Raw genomic sequence first — 20690 nt, forward strand, 5'->3', positions numbered from 1 at the left:
ATGACTAGGACCTAGACGTTTCGGAAGCCCTCTTGAAGAAATCATTTTCAGGCCTAATCCCAATCTCCTATTTTCGACATGAAGGGTTGGGAGAATATAGTTTATACATTTTTAACTCTACTGATAGCAGTTTTAGCATCATGTACGCACAGTTTCAATGTCGCAGGAGGAGGGCCAGCAGCAGAGTCAATTCAACAACAACAAGCTGGCTGGACGAGGGCTCATCACACAAACCTCGTTCACAGGAAAGAGGACCTTCCCCCGCGATACAACGTAAATTTAGATCTCCCAGAAGAAAATAGATGGGCACCTGTTTTACTACATTACAACAAAACTATGTTGGCCCAAATGGTCAAAAATGCTTTGGCGTAAGTTAAGTTTTTCATTTTTATTTATATATAGGCCTATTAATTAATAAAAATAAACTTAAATTAATTAGTTATTTCTTAATATTTACTTACTAAAAAGCTATTAATTTAGCTTCTGATATATTTTAATATTTAAAATGAATACAATTTACAGTGGGCCTAGGCATACTGACAAATGAGAAAATGTTACCTTTATTAATTATCATTCTTTATAAATTTGTACATTTTTAAACAAACTTAGGGTCGGGAACAACAACAAAATACAGTGTTTAATGTATTTATATGTAATTTTCTTCATCGTATATTTTCACTACCATATGCAAAGATGATGTTAGATTTATTATTTAATGCATTTAAATTACAATCCATCAAATAATTGTTTCCATATTTTATTCACCTTTTGAAGTACTGAGTTACCTAAAGAAGCTATTCCACTGGTTGACTTGATCGGATCTGAGCTCAACAAGTATATGCCTACTCCATATTCTGGCGAAATAAAAGGCATTGCTAAGTTTCTTAATGTCAGTATTGGGGAAGTGTTTGCACTCAATATTTTATATGAAGCAACAGCGTAAGTTTTATTTTGTTTGTGTTGAAATATTTACCTTTGATGGTAATGAATGAAAAGTATAGTACCTATGTGCCTTTAAAGGTTTCTGGCTCAGATGAACAAAACATGAATGCAAAAAGAAAAAAAAATCAAAGTGGCTCTATGTATTATTTATAGACAAAACTGTATAATTGCAACAATATCTAATCATTACTTATTAACACAAATATTTCAGGTTCTGCACAAGTATAGTAGCAGTTGATAGCAATAACATGATATGGCATGGCCGTAATTTAGACTACAGTTTGGCAGTTATACTACGCAATTTAACTGTTGTATTGGATTGGAAAAGAAACAATCGTGTAAGAAAACTTGTAGTTGCTGCTAGCTTTGCTATAGTAATTTGATGAAATTTAGGAATAATTCAGCAACAGTTCACTTATCAATAAAATATTCTTTTTTTCAGACTGTATTTACAAGTACATCATATATTGGAAATATTGGTGTATTTACCGGTATGAAACCAAACGTGTTTACAGTTTCCATCAATGAAAGAGGTGAATGCGATATCCGTATAATGGAACAAGTTCTTCTCTAAGACTAATCTGTACTAGAATTCTTAGATTATATTGTTTTGCTAACAAACAAAAGAATAATGTAATATGTAATTTACTTCAAATCTGTTATATTATTACTAAAAGGCTAAATGTATCCCTAATTTCATGAATATGTCAACAATGGTTTTTTTTTCAGACAAAGGAAATATTTATGAGAATATTATGGGATTGTTAAGTGCTTTAATCAATGGTACCTCCACATCATTTACAAGCTTTTTAACTCGTGAGGTAACCCCATTTATTTGTATTTGTTTATTCCTGTACTTTCTCTCACCATAGTTAAGATCATTTCCCATTTCTTGGTTTCAACTACCGAATTTCTCCATCTAGAATTGACACTTCATTCAATTATATTTTATTTATATCTTGCAGGCTTTGGAGTATGATGATACATTTAAGAAAGTGTACACTAGACTTGTAGACAGTCATATAATTGCACCTGTCTATTACATCCTTGGAGGAGTGAATCCTGATGAAGGGGTTGTTATAACAAGAGCTAGATTAAAAGCACTTGATATCAATATATTAGTCCCATCAATAGACAAGTAAGTTTTTATATTGTTTTATTGACCTACACCTTGGGCACCTGCTTCATTATAACAAGAGCTAGATTAAAAGCACTTGATATCAATATATTAGTCCCATCAATAGACAAGCAAGTATTTATATTGTTTTACTGACCTACACTTTGGGTACCTGCTTCGGTTCCAGAATAAACATTTAAGGATTGCCACTTAACAAGTGACATAATCTTTTGTAGATGGTTTGTCTTGGAAACCAACTACGACAGATGGACAACACCGCCACCTAGTGATGACAGGAGGTTAGTTTTTTAACTGGCTAAAAGCTAAAAACAAATCTGTGTCATTTTCAAATGAAATTTTACACCTGATTGAGAAATCTAAACCTGTCGTGATTGCAATTACTGAGACTCACTTAAATCCCGCGTTTCCTGACAAGTTGATAGAGTTAGAGGGATACTCGATGGTGCGACGTGATAGGCAAAATCGCAGCGGTGGAGGTATCATCATGTATGTTCGTGAAGACCTATCTTATCGAGTTTGGTCTGAACTTAATAACGAATCACTGGAAAGTGTGTGGATAACAACCCGGCCAAAACGTTTGCCGCGACAATATTCGAACATCTCCTACGGCCTTATCTATCACCCGGAGAGTTCTGTAAAAAATCTCTTGGATCTATGCTTTTCTATGTGATAGAAAACAACGTGTTAAACTAGGCGATGAATTGTCCCCTTGGACAGTCGTTAAGGGTGGTATCCCCCAAGGATCCTGGTTGGGGCCCATGTTGTTTATCATCTTTGTCGACGATCTTCTGGATGGGGTGCCGTGCATGAAATACATGGACGACACCTCCATCCATGAACGCGTCGGCAACGATGGGGCAACTGTACTCCAAACCACTCTTGACGAAACTGTCCAGTGGGCTAAGGATAACAATATGTACCTTAATATTAAGAAAACGAAAGAGATGAGAATTAGTTGTAAAAGGTCAAAGACTGCTTTTGAGCCACTCCATGTTGGAGATTGTAATCTGGAACGTGTTGACGAATTTAAACTTCTTGGTGTGATTATTTCTCATAATTTGTCATGGCAACCTCATATTGATCAAATGATTAGTAAATGTAATTCTAGAATGTACTTTCTCAAACAGGTGCGGAGGGCAGGCCTGGATGCCCCCGCACTTGTCCAATTTTATACTAGTATCATTAGACCAATATTAGAATATGCGGCCCCAGTTTGGGGATCAAATATTACGAAGCAACAGAATCAACAACTTGAACAAATTCAGAGAAGGGCCTTTAAATGTATTTTTCCGCATGCTACTTATTCCGATGCCCGCAGCTTCCTTGGTTTTTCTACCTTAGAAGACCGCCGTGTTCGACTGTGCAAGGATTTTTTTGTTAAAATCAAAGACCCCAGTCACAGATTGAATCATTTGTTACCGGAGGCTCCTTCTGCTGCTTATAATCTTAGAAGACTCCGTGAGTTCTGTATCCCTAGAGTTAAAACTAACCGTTCAAAAACGTTTATTATTAATCACGGATTATTCCAAAAATGGTAAACATTTTGTGTTATGTTTCCGCGACCTTCCGTACCTTTGTGTGTAAATATTATTGAAAATTTTTGAAGTTTTTAACATTTTTTAAATTTGTAAACATTTTTAATACTTTTAAATTTTTTTCTATGTCTTTAACAATTTGAATTTTATATTTATTGTTTTTATAATAAGTGATTTTTAATTGTAATTTTGTTTTAATTTTTTGATTGTATGTTCTACATTTCTGAATGTCTTTTATATTTGTATATTGCATTTTATTTTTCTGAGTGAAACGCTTTTGTTAAACTTCAATCTTTCGTTTGATTGCAATAAAGTTCTATTCGTATTCGTATTTCGTATTCGTAACCTGGGACTGTGTATATTGCCAGATTGCAACCCATGTCAGTTTGAGGCTGTAATTCCACATTGAGTAACCTGGGACTGTTTATATTGCCAGATTGCAACCCATGTCAGTTTAAGGCTGTAATTCCACATTGAGTAACCTGGGACTGTGTATATTGCCAGATTGCAACCCATGTCAGTTTAAGGCTGTAATTCCACATTGAGTAACCTGGGACTGTGTATATTGCCAGATTGCAACCCATGTCAGTTTAAGGCTGTAATTCCACATTGAGTAACCTGGGACTGTGTATATTGCCAGATTGCAACCCATGTCAGTTTAAGGCTGTAATTCCACATTGAGTAACCTGGGACTGTGTATATTGCCAGATTGCAACCCATGTCAGTTTAAGGCTGTAATTCCACATTGAGTAACTTGGGACTGTTTGTATTGCCAGATTGCAACCCATGTCAGTTTAAGGCTGTAATTCCACATTGAGTAACCTGGGACTGTGTATATTGCCAGATTGCAACCCATGTCAGTTTAAGGCTGTAATTCCACATTGAGTAACCTGGGACTGTGTATATTGCCAGATTGCAACCCATGTCAGGTTAAGGCTGTAATTCCACATAGAGTAACCTGGGACTGTGTATATTGCCAGATTGCAACCCATGTCAGTTTAAGGCTGTAATTCCACATTGAGTAACCTGGGACTGTGTATATTGCCAGATTGCAACCCATGTCAGTTTAAGGCTGTAATTCCACATTGAGTAACCTGGGACTGTGTATATTGCCAGATTGCAACCCATGTCAGTTGAAGGCTGTAATTCCACATTGAGTAACCTGGGACTGTGTATATTGCCAGATTGCAACCCATGTCAGTTGAAGGCTGTAATTCCACATTGAGTAACCTGGGACTGTGTATATTGCCAGATTGCAACCCATGTCAGTTTAAGGCTGTAATTCCTGTAGGTCCTATATTCCAGATTCTGTATTGTGTATAGATTAAAAAAAGATAGAAAATCATTTTTTACATTAAAATTAATCATTTCATTTCAAAATTGTAAAGACTAACTAACAAATACAGAGCTACATTATTACCTGACTATTACGTTTGCCGTAGCAGGACCCAAAATTTGGAACAGATTACCAAGTCACATGAAACACTTAGACGACTATAATCAGTTTAAAAAACATTTAAAGGCACTATATTTCAAACAATGTTATGATACCGATTGATGTGAAGCGCCACTGATTATAATTAAATGTTGTATAAATGTGCGCTATACAAGTAATAATAATAAATAAATATGTACATACATACACTTGCCATGCAAAGTTTAAGCAATACAATTTTGTTTTCTTATACTGTATCTCCAGAGATCCAGGAATTAAATATATGAAAGCTGTTGGCAGACAAAACATCAATGACAAAACAATGTATCAAGTATTATCAGAGCCACCAGTTCTTAATAAGTAAGTTTATCTTCTTATATAAAATAAGTTACCAAAATATTAAGCTTGTTCTTAGGGAATTTGGTGCTTAAATGTATTGACTTTTTATTATTTTCAGTAAAACTACGTACACAACATTGATGACAGCAGCACAACCTGGTTTGTTTCAAACGTATATCCGTCATTATCCCTAAAAGTTGAAGAAAAAAAACCAATCCACTATGCATACACTAAATGAATATAGTATACAGTGTGTATTGTATACTTTATTATTATTTTCAGTAAAACTACGGACACAACATTGATGACAGCAGCACAACCTGGTTTGTTTCAAACGTACATCCGTCATTATCCCTAAAAGTTGAAGAAAAAAAAACAATCCATTATGCATACATTAAATGAATATAGTATACAGTGTGTATTCTGTAGTAATAGCACTGTTTTCATGATCGGTTGATTCATTGATTATATTTAAATTCATCACTACCCAGAATATTAATAAATAAAAACGTATTCAATTCCTTTTTATTAAAAACTCAGTTGATGTATTATTATTATTTCAAGTGTGACTATATGAAAACAGTTGTGTAGAAAGTGTCACTTGCACAAAGAAAAAATACAATTTTCTATTTTTTTTATATAATGTTAATGATGTAAAATAATATAATACAATTATATTTTTGAAATTCTTATTTTGTTATTTGCAGCTGTTAATTAATTGTAATAATTGCAATAAAAACTAATTATTATTCATTGACTGTAAATATAACAATTGTAATAGAATAAAACTGAAAATAAAACCACATACTGTATCCATCTATTTAGTATTTAGTTACAGAATAAAATTAATATTAATATTTTATAAATTTCTCAACCATGACTTCACAAGGGAGTTGGACAGACGTTGGGTCATGTAATTCTGGCAATTTTAAAAGGGTACTCACGAATAGGGAAAATTTCTATTTATTTCTGGCAAACCTTTAATTTAAAATGGCGGCCTCCGTCTCTCGGACGTGTGCTTCACAGTTGCGTTTTAAATCCTTTACTTTTGTACAAGTAAGCAAAAATATTCAAAGAAGGTTAAGTACACCAATTTCGGTAAGTATGTTTCTTCCCTCACTTATTTTAAAATAATAATATATAGGCCTAGGCACCTCTAGTCGAGTCTAAGGCTAGCCCCTTAACTAGCTAGGCTAGCTAGAGTAGGAGGAACCTCTATCCTCCTCCCACTCAGGACGGACCTAGCCTAGGCCTAGATGAAGATACTAGGCCTAGAGCTGAGTGAGCAAATAAGGCTGGGCTTGCTAGAAATAGAAGTAAAAACAAATTGTGAATAATTTTTTTTTGCAATTTGAGGTTTTGGGTTTTTTCCTGTCAATGTCAAACTTGAAATATCAGGAGGTTTAATTAATATGGAATCATGTCCAAACTATAGAGGGTGATATAACATTTTGAAAAAAATAAATCAAACCATAGAGGGCGCTGTTAAATAAAAAATATTGGAATCAATTGTCGTATTCGATTGGGAACTTTTGTTGTCAACGTAAAGATTTGTTGAGTACTTTTTGTATTCGAATTGTAAATTTGTGCTCAACAGAAAGTCATTCGAATAGAAAACTTTGACAACGAAAGCTTTTTCGTTAAGAACAATCTCAACGCTCAAAATACTCAAAACTACTCAACAGTCCACTCGAATACGACATATAATTAGTAAACATTGATGGGTTTGTCACGGGGCGGAGTGGAAATTATTATCGTTTTTTAATTGTTTATCTAAAAAATGGGGAGAAATTTATTTTTATTACAATGTCTTTCATAATAATTAATACATTAGTCCGGTGGCAGGAGGGGGGAATCACCACCCGAAAGGGGACAAATTGCCATCCAACTTTTCTAGACCAGAATTTTCCGTAGATTACGAATATGGAAGGTAATCGATCAGGATAGGAAGCGTTTTCGAGATATAAGGGGTCAAAGTTCAAAATTGACCAATTACAACAATGTATTATGTATATGTATTATAACAAATTTATTGAAGCACAATTTGGTCTTTTATTACATTTTTATGATTATAAGTGTCTATTCAATCACCTTATGAAAAAAAAATCCTTTGTAATTAAGGGTCAAATGTCAATATTGACCAATCATAGAACGTACCTATAAAACCAAATAAAAACTTATATTTAATAAAAATTGGATGTTTTCTAATCCTGTTAATCAATCATACGCAATGTAAAAGAGCGAATACATCATTTCATCAGTTGACATAAGGTCAATTTCATCACAGGTCAAAGGTCAAAATTTTAATACACGTATTAGTTAACAAATAAATGCAAAGTTGTCCAAACTATGATATTGATGGTTTTACAAGTAATCAAATTATTTGATTAGTAAATTTATGTTATTTCATTATAATTTTGATTAATATAATTATAATTAATACTGTATTTAATCAAATCAGACTTTGATCAGGATAGGAAGCGAATAGGAAGAGATAAGGGGTCAAAGTTCAAAATTGACCAATTATAACAATGTATTATATACATATGTATTATAACCAATTTATTAAAGTTCAATTTGGTCTTTTAATACATTTGTATGGTTGTAGGTATCTATTCAGTCGCCTTATAAAACAAATACTTTTCAATTAAAGGTCAAATGTCAATATTGACCAATCTGCATATAAACCCAAAATTTGCATATAAACCCAAAAACTAACATTTAAGACAAAATGTTATGTTTTATCATTCTGTTAAGACATCTATCAATCATACACAATCAAAAGAGCACATTTATCATTACACAAGTTGACATAGGTCAAAGGTCAACATTTGTACAAGTGATATACTAAATAATGCAAAGTTATTCAAACTATGAGATCGATGTTCATAAATGTAATCACGTTATTTGATCAGTGAAGTTATGGTATTTTTATATTTTTCTAGTGCGCATTATTTTAAATGTATTAATATAATACTGTAAAATAAATAATAAAATTATTAATATTATTAATATTATGACGGTTAAAATGTTATGATGTTAACATGTTACGCTGACCTTCAATGATTTGCCACTATACAGTTGCATTTATTAGGGCTACAATATTCGTTTTTGGAAAATAAACTACTATTCATCAGAACCAGAGAATACCAATTCGTACAGGTTAGGGCATAGGCAGATCCAGGTGGCCAAACTCAATCCACAACTCACTACACAGACAGACCACAGTTTTTATATAGCCACAGATAGTTTGGCCCATACAGGAAAGAGTTTCCTGTACACAAAAGATTCTAAAATAACCCATATGGATTTGCCCGAATGAACCCTCTAAGGACCCTTTTGGGATCTCTATGTGGTGTGCTACATAAGGCCCTTTAGAAATTAATATGGGGTAAATAGTTCATAGATGAACTATGGAATAAAACTAAAATGTTCACCCTCAATCTTTAAATAATATTTATGGATTTGCCCAAATGAACCCAAGGGCCGATCCTTCATGGACCTTTCGGGGTTCTCTATGTGGGTCTACAAGAGACCCTATATTGGAAATACTGTATGTGGGGTGAAAATGTGGGTTCATAGAGATATAATAAATATCCCTGTGCACCCTCGATCATCCATAAGAAACATTTTATGGATTTGCCCAAATTAACCCAAGGGCCGGTCGTTCTCCATGGATGGACATTAAGCCCAATAATGGAAATATAAGGGGTGACACTGTGAGTTCATATAGACAGGCGCGGCCCATGGAATAAAGCTGCCTGTGCACTCTCGATCCTTAAGGAACACTTATGGATTTGCCAAAGGCCGGTCCTCCATGGATGGACATTAAGCCCAATAATAGAAATATAAGGGGTGACAATGTGGGTTTATATAGACAGGCACATGGAATAAAGCTGCCTGTGCACGCTCGATCCTTAAGTAACCGATTTGGATTTTGCCTAAAATGAAAAAACATCAGGTCATCTATTTAGACCCTTCTCTACTGTATGTTCAGTTCTACATTTGGCCCCTGTATCGGATCAATGCATTTGGCTACATAAGTTACTGTGTTAGAAATATATCGGGTAACTAAAACTGTAGGTTCCAATATTAAGCCATGGGAAAAGCCTGTCTGTGCACCCTCAATCCTTTTAAAAGGAACCCATATGGATTTTCCAAAATGAACCAAGGGTAACTTCTGAATTCTCTATGAACCGTACATTCCGTTTATTGGAGATACATGGATACCTGATTGAAATTGCTCAAATGTTTCTGAAAGACATTGTACTGTATAGTAGTAGTATTCCCCTTCCACACCTCTTTAAATTAAATCCGCCCGATAGGCTCTTATGTACAGGATTTCAAAGCAATAATCACACTTGTATTTTTCAAGCAGTATAATCTATTAGATTGAATAAAAATATCTATTATAAACAATTTGCCGTTAGAAATCTCTATGCCATGTCGTTATTTAGATGAGAAAAACAGGTCAAAGGTTAAAATTACAGAAAAATAGTGTTTCAGTCACTTTTTTAAAAAAATGTTGCATTATGGCAAGTATTAACATATATATTGTGAACAATTTGATACCAAAATTGGCTCCTTACGACAAATATTTATTAATTTTTGTTTTTATAACCTTATCCAATTATGTCAAAGGTTAATAACCACACTTCCGGTCATTTTCAAGCAATATCATCTGTTACACTGAATATAAATGTATATCTTGGGAACAATTTGCTCCTATTTTTAATTCTCTCCGACCTGCCGTTACTTAGATATAGCAAAAAGAGGTCAAAGGTCAAAATTGCTAAAAATGGGGATTCCGGTCAATTTTACAAAGAAAGTTCTGTTAGAGCTAATATAAACATATACATTGTGAACAATTTGACACCAAAATTATCTCACTAGGTCGAAAATCTCCAGAGATATAGCATGTTTTTATATTGGTCAATTTTGAACTTTGACCCCTTATATCTCGAAAACGCTTCCTATCCTGATCGATTACCTTCCATATTCGTAATCTACGGAAAATTCCGGTCTAGAAAAGTTGGATGGCAATTTGTCCCCTTTCGGGTGGTGATATCCCCCCTCCTGCCACCGGACTACATGTTGTGAAGTCCCAACAACCAAGCTAGTTTTCATTTAAGAATTAAATTGAAATTCATGATTTCTTTTTCACCAATTTTTCAGATGAGAATTTTTTCTGGTATTCAACCAACAGGTGTGCCACACATTGGAAATTATCTAGGTGCTATTAAACAATGGAAAGATTTACAGGAACAACATAGGCATGTCATGTATAGTATAGTTGATTTACATTCTATTGCATTACCACAAGATCCAAAACAACTAAAGACTAGTATCTTGACAATGACTGCCATATTGCTTGCTTGTGGTATCGATCCAGAACGTAGTATTCTATTCCAGCAATCAGCTGTAAGTCAAATCTTTTCATTCATTCATTCATCTTTTTATTTTTGAATACCATGATGACATAATTCATAGCAATAGAAAAAAAAATCTTACCCTAAAAACTCCTAGCTCTTCTAACTTTTCTGGCTGTTTTACTGTATCGTTTTGATTTAGCTTTTCGCTCTTTTTTTGTATCTCCATTGAGATCTAGCCACTGATACCCACAGCATTGTCATTTTTCAGTAATTTGCCTATATATATATATATTCCACTGTATATGTGCAACCCAGTACCGTTTTGATTACGATCATGCCGGAAATTACCTCACGACATTAACAACGTGGCGATTAATGTCCATTAATGTTAACTAATATTCTATATTATTCTTAGCCTTTTAAACTTGTTTACATTGTTTTTACAGGTAAAAGAGCATGCAGAGTTAGCCTGGGTTCTTGGGTGTAAAATTACACTGGCTAGGCTGAATTCTTTTACACAGTGGAAGGTAAATGCAAAAAGCATTATTTTGTTTTTAATATTGTTGAAGACACCATGCATTCAAGAAGTCCCTACATGAAGTCGCTGCTTTTGTGGGTGAATGCATCTTTTAATTACTTTATTATATTATTATAATTAGCTTTACCTCTAATGTGTAATTAATCAGATTTTATTTGTCTAGGCTAAAGTTGGTTCAGACAAGAAAAAAGCATGTGCTGGTTTGTTCACCTATCCAGTATTACAAAGCGCTGATATTTTATTGTACAAGTAAGTTAATGGTAATGGTTGTACTTGAGTACTTGCTTGCTTATATTCATTGTGACTGACAATCTTGAAATCTGTGACAGGTCAACACATGTTCCTGTTGGTGATGACCAAAAACAGCACTTGGAAATGGCTCAAGAGGTTGCCAGGATATTTAACAACAACTATGGTGAATTCTTTCCAATTCCAAAGCCAATTTTTGGTAAGTTTTAGTTTGTAGATTAAACAATTGATCCAAATAGTAATTGATTTAGATCGTTCTAAAAAACGAAGACTTTAATTGTTTTTTTCAGGTAATGTTACAAAAGTTAAAAGTTTAAGAGATCCAATGATTAAGATGAGTAAATCCGACGACCAGGTGTTATCACGTATTGAACTATTAGACACTCAGGATCAAATAGTAAAGAAATTTAAAAAAGCTGTTACAGATTTTACGTCTGAAGTGACATTTGACCCACAGTCTCGGCCAGGTGTATCAAATATTGTAATGATACATTCCGCTGTGGGTGGGAAAACAGTTGAAGACATTTGCAATGAAGTGAAAGGACTTGAAACAGCTGAATATAAGTTAGTTGTTGCAGAGGCTGTCAATGCATTTATTGAACCAATAAGATACAAAGTATCATCATTATTACAAGACAAAGAGTACTTGCAAAATGTTTTAAAGACTGGAGCTGATAAAGCCCGTGAAATTGCAGAGAAAAACTACAATGATGTGAAACAACTTGTGGGTTTTATTTGATACTGTTGGTTCACTACAACTGTTAAACAAAAAATGTGGTGAGTTTTGTATATTTCATTTTGGAATTCACAAATGAATTTTGTATGTAGATGTTGGTGGTGAGTGGCCGAGCGGTTAAGACAGTGTAACCGTAATTACGAAACCCTAACATCGGCAGGGGTTCCCGGCTCACTCGCTCTGGATGTCATGTCTTCTTGGATAAGGACAATAAACCGTAGGTCCAGTGTACACATCTAGCTCATGTGCACTTTAAAGAACCTAGTACATCTTTCGTGACAAGTAGGGGGTTACCCCGGTGTATTAGTACATCACAGCCACTGATCATAACTGGGCCCTCTGGGAGACCAGTCTTTGACTGAAAAGGTCACCCAGTATAAGTAGAATATTTCAATTTCATGTTGCTATTGTATTTTGCCATAAAATACAATTGTTGATCTTTAAACAAGAACTATTAACTATTTTTTCAGCTGATTCTATTCCATGACTGTTGTCGTGTACAACTCCCCCCATCCCCCCCGCCCCCCACCACCACCCCATATACCCTAATAAATATAAAATGAAATATCAATAATTCATATGTGTTATCAAGAATAATATCAACATTTCATCCCTTCTTAAAAGGAGTGGTTTTGACCTTGTTTAAAGGAGATTAATATTAATTCAAATCTAATTCATAAGGTCATCAAAATTAAGATAAAGATCTACATTTCTACCAAGGTTATTGAGAACTTATAATGTTATTGCGTTTATTGTTTAAGATTTTTGATTTAATCATGTCTGACATTCCTTTTTTTTTCAGTGAAAGCTTGAATGTAGGGCGCAGAGGAGAGGAGAGCTGCCTAGACCACTGTTGCCAAAAGTTGCGTCTCTCTAACTAATAATAATACAAAAAATATGTAAAATTTAAATCAGTACAAATTTGGAGCGTATAGAGAAAAATATTGATAAACAATCTCCAGAGCTGAAATATTGCATGAAATATACCTATGTTGTTTAATTGTATACTGAAAAAAGCAAATATTAATCAGAGATAATTGAATAAATAAACAAACGAGTTGAACCCATATTGCCTTTTAAGACCAATGTATATTATTATAGTATATAGTATCCACCCAATTCACATCACCACTTTTGGTTGAGTTTGTGCCCATCCCATTTTACTTCCCACTTCCTTGACTTTTACTTCCTTTTTGACTCTGAAGAATTAGTCCAATAATCCTTTTGATATCTTCATTCAAAACGGTGGTAATTAAATCAAGGATGAATCCGGGATCTGTTAATAAATACATCTACACCCAACCCTTTGATTATTTGCATCAGTTATACTGTGTGTGGCAACATATACCTGGTAGGCCATATAAAACCAGACACTCAGTTCTTGGTAAGTAGTGTTACCCAGTTTTATTTGGCCACTTTGAGACTATAAGTTTTTATGGCAGAAAGTGACAGTAGTAAATAAGGTGCAGCAAGACGACACACTAATTTGTTTTCCTTGCCTCACATTACAGAGCGATGGATGCTAAATTGATCCTGGTTGTTTTTGGAATGTTTGCGGTGATCAATGCAGGTATGAACCATTGCAGCTTCCATTCTCTTATATGACTACTGTATAAACATGGTCAAACTACTGTATATGCTGAATAGGTAGGAAGAAATCTAAGAAAAAATGCATTGATTTTATTTTTCCTTTCCTTATATTTTTTAATGTCGCTGTACAAAAGGTATTTATAAAGTTATTGGTACTTAAGATAACCTCCTTGGTATTTACAGACCAATGGACACCCTGGTTTGACCGAGACAATCCATCTGGTACTGGAGACTGGGAAACTGTGGGCAGTTTGTACAGCGTAAGTGAATTGTCTATGTCTAATTGGTTCTAATACTGTACCATCCTTGCTAAGATTTATATTAGAAATGTCACACCACACTGTCACATTGTATAAATATAATGTTTTATGTATAATATATTATTATAAATTTCTATGTTTTATGTATGTTGATTTTAGGAGAATCCGAATCAAATGTGTCGGAATCCAACAGGCATTCAATGTCAAACTACTGGTGGTTCACATTACACTTCTACTGGAGAGGTTGTCAGTTGCAGTGCTAGTACTGGTCTTGTTTGTAAGAATGCTGACCAATCTGACAACTATTGTCGGGATTACAGAGTTCGCTTCCTATGTCCAGGTTAGTACTCCTATACCTTAACGTAAAGCTTCCTATGTCCAGGTTAGTACTCCTATAGCTTAACGTAAAGCTTCCTATGTCCAGGTTAGTACTCCTATACCTTAACGTAAAGCTTCCTATGTCCAGGTTAGTACTCCTATAGCTTAACGTAAAGCTTCCTATGTCCAGGTTAGTACTCCTATAGCTTAACGTAAAGCTTCCTATGTCCAGGTTAGTACTCCTATACCTTAACGTAAAGCTTCCTATGTCCAGGTTAGTACTCCTATAGCTTAACGTAAAGCTTCCTATGTTCAGGTTAGTACTCCTATAGCTTAACGTAAAGCTTCCTATGTTCAGGTTAGTACTCCTATAGCTTAACGTAAAGCTTCCTATGTCCAGGTTAGTACTCCTATACCTTAACGTAAAGCTTCCTATGTCCAGGTTAGTACTCCTATACCTTAACGTAAAGCTTCCTATGTCCAGGTTAGTACTCCTATACCTTAACGTAAAGCTTCCTATGTCCAGGTTAGTACTCCTATACCTTAACGTAAAGCTTCCTAGGTTCAGGTTAGTACTCCTATACCTTAACGTAAAGCTTCCTATGTCCAGGTTGGTACTATAGCTTAACGTAAAGCTTCCTATGTCCAGGTTAGTACTCCTATAGCTTAACGTAAAGCTTCCTATGTCCAGGTTAGTACTCCTATAGCTTAACGTAAAGCTTCCTATGTTCAGGGAAGCTTCCTATGTCCAGGTTGGTACTCCTATAGCTTAACGTAAAGCTTCCTATGTCCAGGTTAGTACTCCTATACCTTAACGTAAAGCTTCCTATGTCCAGGTTAGTATTCCTATACCTTAACGTAAAGCTTCCTATGTCCAGATTAGTACTCCTATAGCTTAACGTAAAGCTTCCTATCTCCAGGTTAGTACTCGTATACCTTAACGTAAAGCTTCCTATGTCCAGATTAGTACTCCTACAGCTTAACGTAAAGCTTCCTATGTTCAGGTTGGTACTCCTATAGCTTAAACTAAAGCTTCCTATGTCCAGGTTAGTACTCCTATAGCTTAACGTATAGCTTCCTATGTCCAGGTTAGTACTCCAATACCTTAACGTAAAGCTTCCTATGTCTAGGTTAGTACTCCTATATTTTTTAATGTCGCTGTACAAAAGGTATTTATAAAGTTATTGGTACTTAAGATAACCTCCTTGGTATTTACAGACCAATGGACACCCTGGTTTGACCGAGACAATCCATCTGGTAGTGGAGACTGGGAAACTGTGGGCAGTTTGTACAGAGTAAGTGAATTGTCTATGTCTAATTGGTTCTAATACTGTACCATCCTTTATATTAGAAATGTCACACCACACTGTCACAGAATATGTACATTGTATAAATATAATGTTTTATGTATATTATATTATTATAAATTTCTATGTTTTATGTATGTTGATTTTAGGAGAATCCAAATCAAATGTGTCAGAATCCAACAGGCATTCAATGTCAAACTACTGGTGGTTCACATTACACTTCTACTGGAGAGGTTGTCAGTTGCAGTGCTAGTACTGGTCTTGTTTGTAAGAATGCTGACCAATCTGACAACTATTGTCAGGATTACAGAGTTCGCTTCTTTTGTCCAGGCTAGTAACTTAGGCCAACATTTTACAGTAAAGTATTACAGTATATGATTTAAGATAGTAGGCCCTATTGTATAGATGGTATGACATCCTCTTTGTATTCAAAACACATTTAGTATGGTATATAAATCCCCTATTTATCTAAACAGACTAATTTGTTTTATAGCATCCTACCAAAGACGTGTTGGTGGTAACATCAAGTGAGGCCGAAAGAACACCTCAGTCAGCTGCTCTATTATTTTAGCTTAGGCCAATTTAATTAACAAAATTAAATAATAATGAAAAATTAAGTAATAACAAAAAGTGTTAAGAGCTGTATTGTGGGCTAATTAAATTTCATTTTCACAACCAACAGTGCTATTGTATTTTTTTTCATTTGTTTTAATCACATTTGCTTTTTCAAGTAACATATTCCTAAATTAAAACCATCATCCAGGGAGCTAGTCGACACCTCTGGTTTCAATCATCCCTGTGAAAGCAAAATTACATGGCCTAGGATTTAGTGGATCCAGGCGTTAATAAAACAGATCTCCTCCATGCAATTTGGTTTTCTGTGGGGTGCACTGTCCGAGGAAACAAATTGCAGAGGATACAGCAGGGATGGGAAGCCTTTTCTTTTGGTATATCACTCAGAATTTTAAAATAAAATAGGACAATAAACGACACTGCATTTCAGAACCATGGTGTAACAGCATTTTCAAGAATAAATTAGTTTTCCATAGATAAAGGAAAATTAAGGGTTACCTGATTGGCTGTTCGTCTAGTCACATGACTAGCAAAACAGTAACTTGCAGTACTCTAAATGTAGGAATCATATTTCATGGCGTGGTTATTCAATTTTATTTCAGACAACTGTCCATATGATACATACAAACATTCATTGGTGTAACAACCATCAAACAATGAGGACCAAGAACATAGTGCCTCTCCATTTATTTTAATACATTTAGGAATCCATCAATATATAGACCTATTCATACAATATATAATTTATCTTTGTTTTTTTGGCTCGTCATTCTGGCAACAAAAAAACTGTACATTTATCAACATTTCATAAAAGGAAGGATGGAATATTGCCAGGTGGTTGGAGAAATTGTAAGTTCGAATTGTGAATCATTGTACTGTACATTTTTTGTTAGTTTTAAACAATTGTTGAGGAGGATTTCATGTCTGTGGGAAACATTAATTTGGCAATTCTCATCTTTTATTAGAAAAGGCAGCTAACTAAAACAACATAACTTTGGAGACTAGAGTGTGTTTTTATTTATGAACGTACGTTGGGGGCGTAACGTAACCGTAAACAAAACAAAATGGCAACTGAAGGCAAGGAACAACTAAAAAGTTGAAGAAAAAAAACCAATCCACTATGCATACACTAAATGAATATAGTACACAGTGTGTATTGTATACTTTATTATTATTTTCAGTAAAACTACGTACACAACATTGATGACAGCAGCACAACCTGGTTTGTTTCAAACGTACATCCGTCATTATCCCTAAAAGTTGAAGAAAAAAAGCCAATCCACTATGCATACACTAAATGAATATAGTATACAGTGTGTATTCTGTAGTAATAGCACTGTTTTCATGATCGGTTGATTCATTGATTATATTTAAATTCATCACTACCCAGAATATTAATAAATAAAAATGTTTTCAATTCCTTTTTATTAAAAACTCAGTTGATGTATTATTATTATTATTTCAAGTGTGACTATGTTATATGAAAACAGTTGTGTAGAAAGTGTCACTTGCACAAAGAAAAAATACAATTTTATATTTTTTTATATAATGTTAATAATGTAAAATAATATAATAATTATATTTTTGAATTCCTTATTTTGTTATTTGCAGTTTTAAACTTGTTTAAATTGTTTTTACTGGTAAAAGTGCATGCAGAGTTAGCCTGGGTTCTTGGGTGTAAAATTACACTGGCTAGGCTGAATTCTCTTACACAGTGGAAGGTAAATGCAAAGAGCATTATTTTGTTTTTAATATTGTTGAAGACACCATGCATTCAAGAAGTCCCTACATGAAGTCGCTGCATCTTTTAATTACTTTATTATATTATTATAATTAGCTTTACCTTTAATGTGTAATTAATCAGATTTTATTTGTCTAGGCTAAAGTTGGTTCATAGACCCGATCTGCTGAGACCACTAAACATTCCACCTTGACAGATTAATTACCCATTACATATATTGTTATTATATATATATAGTAGATGTAGAATAAAGAATAAACACTTCAGTGCTAGCTTTCAACTATAACAGAACTTGTCTCTCTCTAACTTATTTGTATTGTAAAACAGTACATTACACTGGCGACGAGGATGGCCCTTATTGGCAAAATTGAAGAATTTATTGAAGGAAGGGAAGATTGATCACAGTATATTGAGCGTTTAGACTTGTACTTCAAGGCAAACGAAATTACTACAGAGGAGAAGAAACAAGCAACACTGTTAACAGTTATTGGCCCATCATCTTATAAGCTTTTACGAAATTTGGTTACACCAGAAAAACCCAAGGATAAAACATTCGATGAGCTGGTAACAGCTATGAATGGGCATCACAGTCCAGTGCCTAGTGAAATTGTACAGCGATACAAATTCAACTCACGCTTTCAAAGTGATAATGAAACGCTGCCTGAATTTATGGCATCACTTCGATCGCTGGCAGAATTCTGTAACTTTGGAGCCTCGCTCAATACAATGTTACGAGATCGTCTAGTTTGTGGCGTCCGTAATGACGGAATTCAAAGAAGTCTTTTGGCAGAAAAAGCACTGACACTGGAAAAAGCTGTTGAAATTGCAACTAGCATCGAGACTGCAACAAGAAATGTAAGAGATCTGGCACAGCCAACCTCTGCAGCTGCAGTTGAAAATGTAAACAAAATTGCTTACAAAAAGAAGTCAAAATTTACATCAAATACAGATAAGAAGTCGAAACCATGTTTTCGCTGTGGAAAAAATAACCATTTTCCAGACAAATGTTATTTTAAGCAAACAACTTGCCATTATTGTAACAAGGTAGGACACATTCAATCTGTTTGTCTTAGCAAAAAGAAGGGGAAGCCCCAAACGGTTAAAAATGTTGTGGCAGATGAGCCAAGCGATGAACCAAGAAACATAGCTACAGAAATGTATGAAGAATTATTTGGAATAAAGACCACGTCTAGTCTTCCACCTATGAAAGTTAAGATACTGTTAGATGGTTTGGATACTGAAATGGAAATTGACACAAGAGCCTCGGTATCAATAATGTCGGAGACGAAATTTAGGCAATTATGGCCTGAAAGAAAACTTGAACCATCGTCAGTTAAGCTACGTACGTACACTGGACAAATAATTGATGTTTTTGGTAAAATTAATGCTGAAGTTACATACCAGAGTACTACTACAATATTACCGTTAACGATTGTGCGAACAGATGGACCTACCCTAATTGGTCGAGACTGGCTTCAGTTTACAAAGTTGGACTGGCAACAAATCAAGGTAATAAACCAATTAGATTTAAGTTCACTGCTTGGTAAATACCAAGAAATATTTAAAGACGGACTAGGTACCCTTAAGGGTACTGAAGCAAAAAATTACGTTGATAAAGAGACAATGCCAAAATTTTGCAAAGCCAGAAATGTTCCGTACGCTTTGCGACAGAAAGTAGATGACGAACTTGATCACACGAGAAGGCATTATTGAACCTATACAGTTTTCAGACTGGGCTGCACCAATAGTTCCGGTACTTAAGGCAGATAAATCTACCGATAGGATCTGTGGTGACTACAAAATTACTGTAAATAAAGCAGCCAAAGTGGATCAGTATCCTTCCTGGGGATTGAAGATATCTTTTCATCGTTAGCTAACGGAGAAAAATTTACTAAATTGAACATGTCACAAGCGTACCAACAATTACTCTTAGATAAAGATTCTCGAAAATATGTTGTAATCAACACTCAAAAGGGACTTTACCAATATACACGGTTGCCGTTTGGAGTCTCTTCAGCACCAGCGATTTTCCAGCGTGTCATGGAAGGACTATTACAAGGAATTAAAGGTGTTACAGTATACCTGGACGATATATTAATTACAGGAAAAAATGACTACGAGCATTTCAAAACTCTTGAAACCGTCCTAAAGCGACTGGCAGATGCTGGACTGCTGTGTTTTTATGGTTAAATCTGTTGATTATTTGGGACACACGATCGACAAAGAGGGATTGCATCCCACAAACGCCAAAGTGAGAGCAGTTAAAGATGCTCCAGCGCCTCAAAACTTGACTGAACTGATAGCTTATTTGGGATTGTTATCTTATTATGGAAAGTTTTTACCAAACTTATCCAATACGCTTGCTCCGTTATATGCCTTACTTCGTAAGGATAAAGCTTGGAACTGGACAAATTTAGAACAATCTACTTTTGATAAATCAAAGGAATTGCTACTTTCCTCCAGAGTACTCGCACATTATGATCCAAAAAAGGAAATAATACTATCGTGTGATGCATCTCAATATGGAATTGGGGTTGTGTTAGCTCATCGACAAAGTGACGGTACAGAAAGACCGATCGCATTTGCATCTAGAACACTTGGAGACGCGGAAAAAAAG

General features: G+C 34.6%; 3 protein-coding genes across 7 annotated transcripts in view; all 3 read left to right on the forward strand.

The window, feature by feature from the left end:
• LOC144849082 (N-acylethanolamine-hydrolyzing acid amidase-like) lies at positions 1-17874 on the forward strand. 3 transcript variants are annotated; one of them, XM_078706073.1, is made up of 9 exons: positions 3-368; positions 775-939; positions 1154-1280; positions 1385-1475; positions 1672-1763; positions 1908-2080; positions 2296-2358; positions 5315-5410; positions 17514-17874. In XM_078706073.1, the coding sequence occupies exons 1-9, from the start codon at positions 79-81 to the stop codon at positions 17587-17589; spliced, it is 1173 nt and encodes a 390-aa protein (XP_078562199.1). In that variant the 5' UTR covers positions 3-78; the 3' UTR covers positions 17590-17874. The 3 variants fall into 3 exon arrangements, 2 of the variants coding, with proteins under 2 accessions (XP_078562199.1, XP_078562198.1); XM_078706072.1 differs by lacking the exon at positions 17514-17874 and adding an exon at positions 5508-6192 and having other exon boundaries at positions 9-368; XR_013613948.1 differs by lacking the exon at positions 17514-17874 and having other exon boundaries at positions 1-368; positions 1908-2190; positions 5315-5392.
• Positions 6349-13430, forward strand: LOC144849087 (tryptophan--tRNA ligase, mitochondrial-like). 2 transcript variants are annotated; one of them, XM_078706081.1, is made up of 7 exons: positions 6349-6487; positions 10565-10810; positions 11208-11288; positions 11463-11548; positions 11629-11747; positions 11839-12325; positions 13087-13430. In XM_078706081.1, exons 1-6 carry the CDS (start codon positions 6380-6382, stop codon positions 12285-12287), a joined length of 1089 nt encoding a protein of 362 aa, XP_078562207.1. In that variant the 5' UTR covers positions 6349-6379; the 3' UTR covers positions 12288-12325; positions 13087-13430. The 2 variants fall into 2 exon arrangements, with proteins under 2 accessions (XP_078562207.1, XP_078562208.1); XM_078706082.1 differs by having other exon boundaries at positions 6396-6487; positions 10596-10810.
• The window catches only part of LOC144849085 (mucin-5AC-like), a 16832-nt gene continuing 9688 nt past the window's right edge, over positions 13547-20690 (forward strand). Inside the window, exons 1-6 of one of the 2 annotated variants that reach the window (XM_078706078.1) lie at positions 13547-13668; positions 13796-13854; positions 14058-14134; positions 14294-14474; positions 15671-15747; positions 15909-16090. In XM_078706078.1, coding sequence (XP_078562204.1) covers positions 13800-13854; positions 14058-14134; positions 14294-14474; positions 15671-15747; positions 15909-16090 — 572 coding nt within the window. In that variant the 5' untranslated portion in view covers positions 13547-13668; positions 13796-13799. The remainder of the gene's footprint in view (positions 13669-13795; positions 13855-14057; positions 14135-14293; positions 14475-15670; positions 15748-15908; positions 16091-20690) is intronic. The other variant, XM_078706079.1, reaches the window with a different exon arrangement.

The sequence above is a fragment of the Antedon bifida genome, chromosome 7 (genome assembly GCF_963402885.1).
Source record: "Antedon bifida chromosome 7, ecAntBifi1.1, whole genome shotgun sequence".
NCBI classification, from domain to species: Eukaryota; Metazoa; Echinodermata; class Crinoidea; order Comatulida; family Antedonidae; genus Antedon; species Antedon bifida.

What these genes read in the sequence shown, in the direction of transcription:
- LOC144849082 (XM_078706073.1), top strand. Translation starts at nt 79, where the DNA reads ATGAAGGGTTGGGAGAATATAGTTTATACATTTTTAACTCTACTGATA. An exon ending in ATTTTATATGAAGCAACAGC is followed by an intron (nt 940 to 1,153) that starts GTAAGTTTTATT and finishes CAAATATTTCAG; the next exon opens with GTTCTGCACAAGTATAGTAG. An exon ending in CAAGCTTTTTAACTCGTGAG is followed by an intron (nt 1,764 to 1,907) that starts GTAACCCCATTT and finishes TATATCTTGCAG; the next exon opens with GCTTTGGAGTATGATGATAC.
- LOC144849087 (XM_078706081.1), top strand. Translation starts at nt 6,380, where the DNA reads ATGGCGGCCTCCGTCTCTCGGACGTGTGCTTCACAGTTGCGTTTTAAA. An exon ending in GGTTAAGTACACCAATTTCG is followed by an intron (nt 6,488 to 10,564) that starts GTAAGTATGTTT and finishes CCAATTTTTCAG; the next exon opens with ATGAGAATTTTTTCTGGTAT. An exon ending in TTCTATTCCAGCAATCAGCT is followed by an intron (nt 10,811 to 11,207) that starts GTAAGTCAAATC and finishes TTGTTTTTACAG; the next exon opens with GTAAAAGAGCATGCAGAGTT.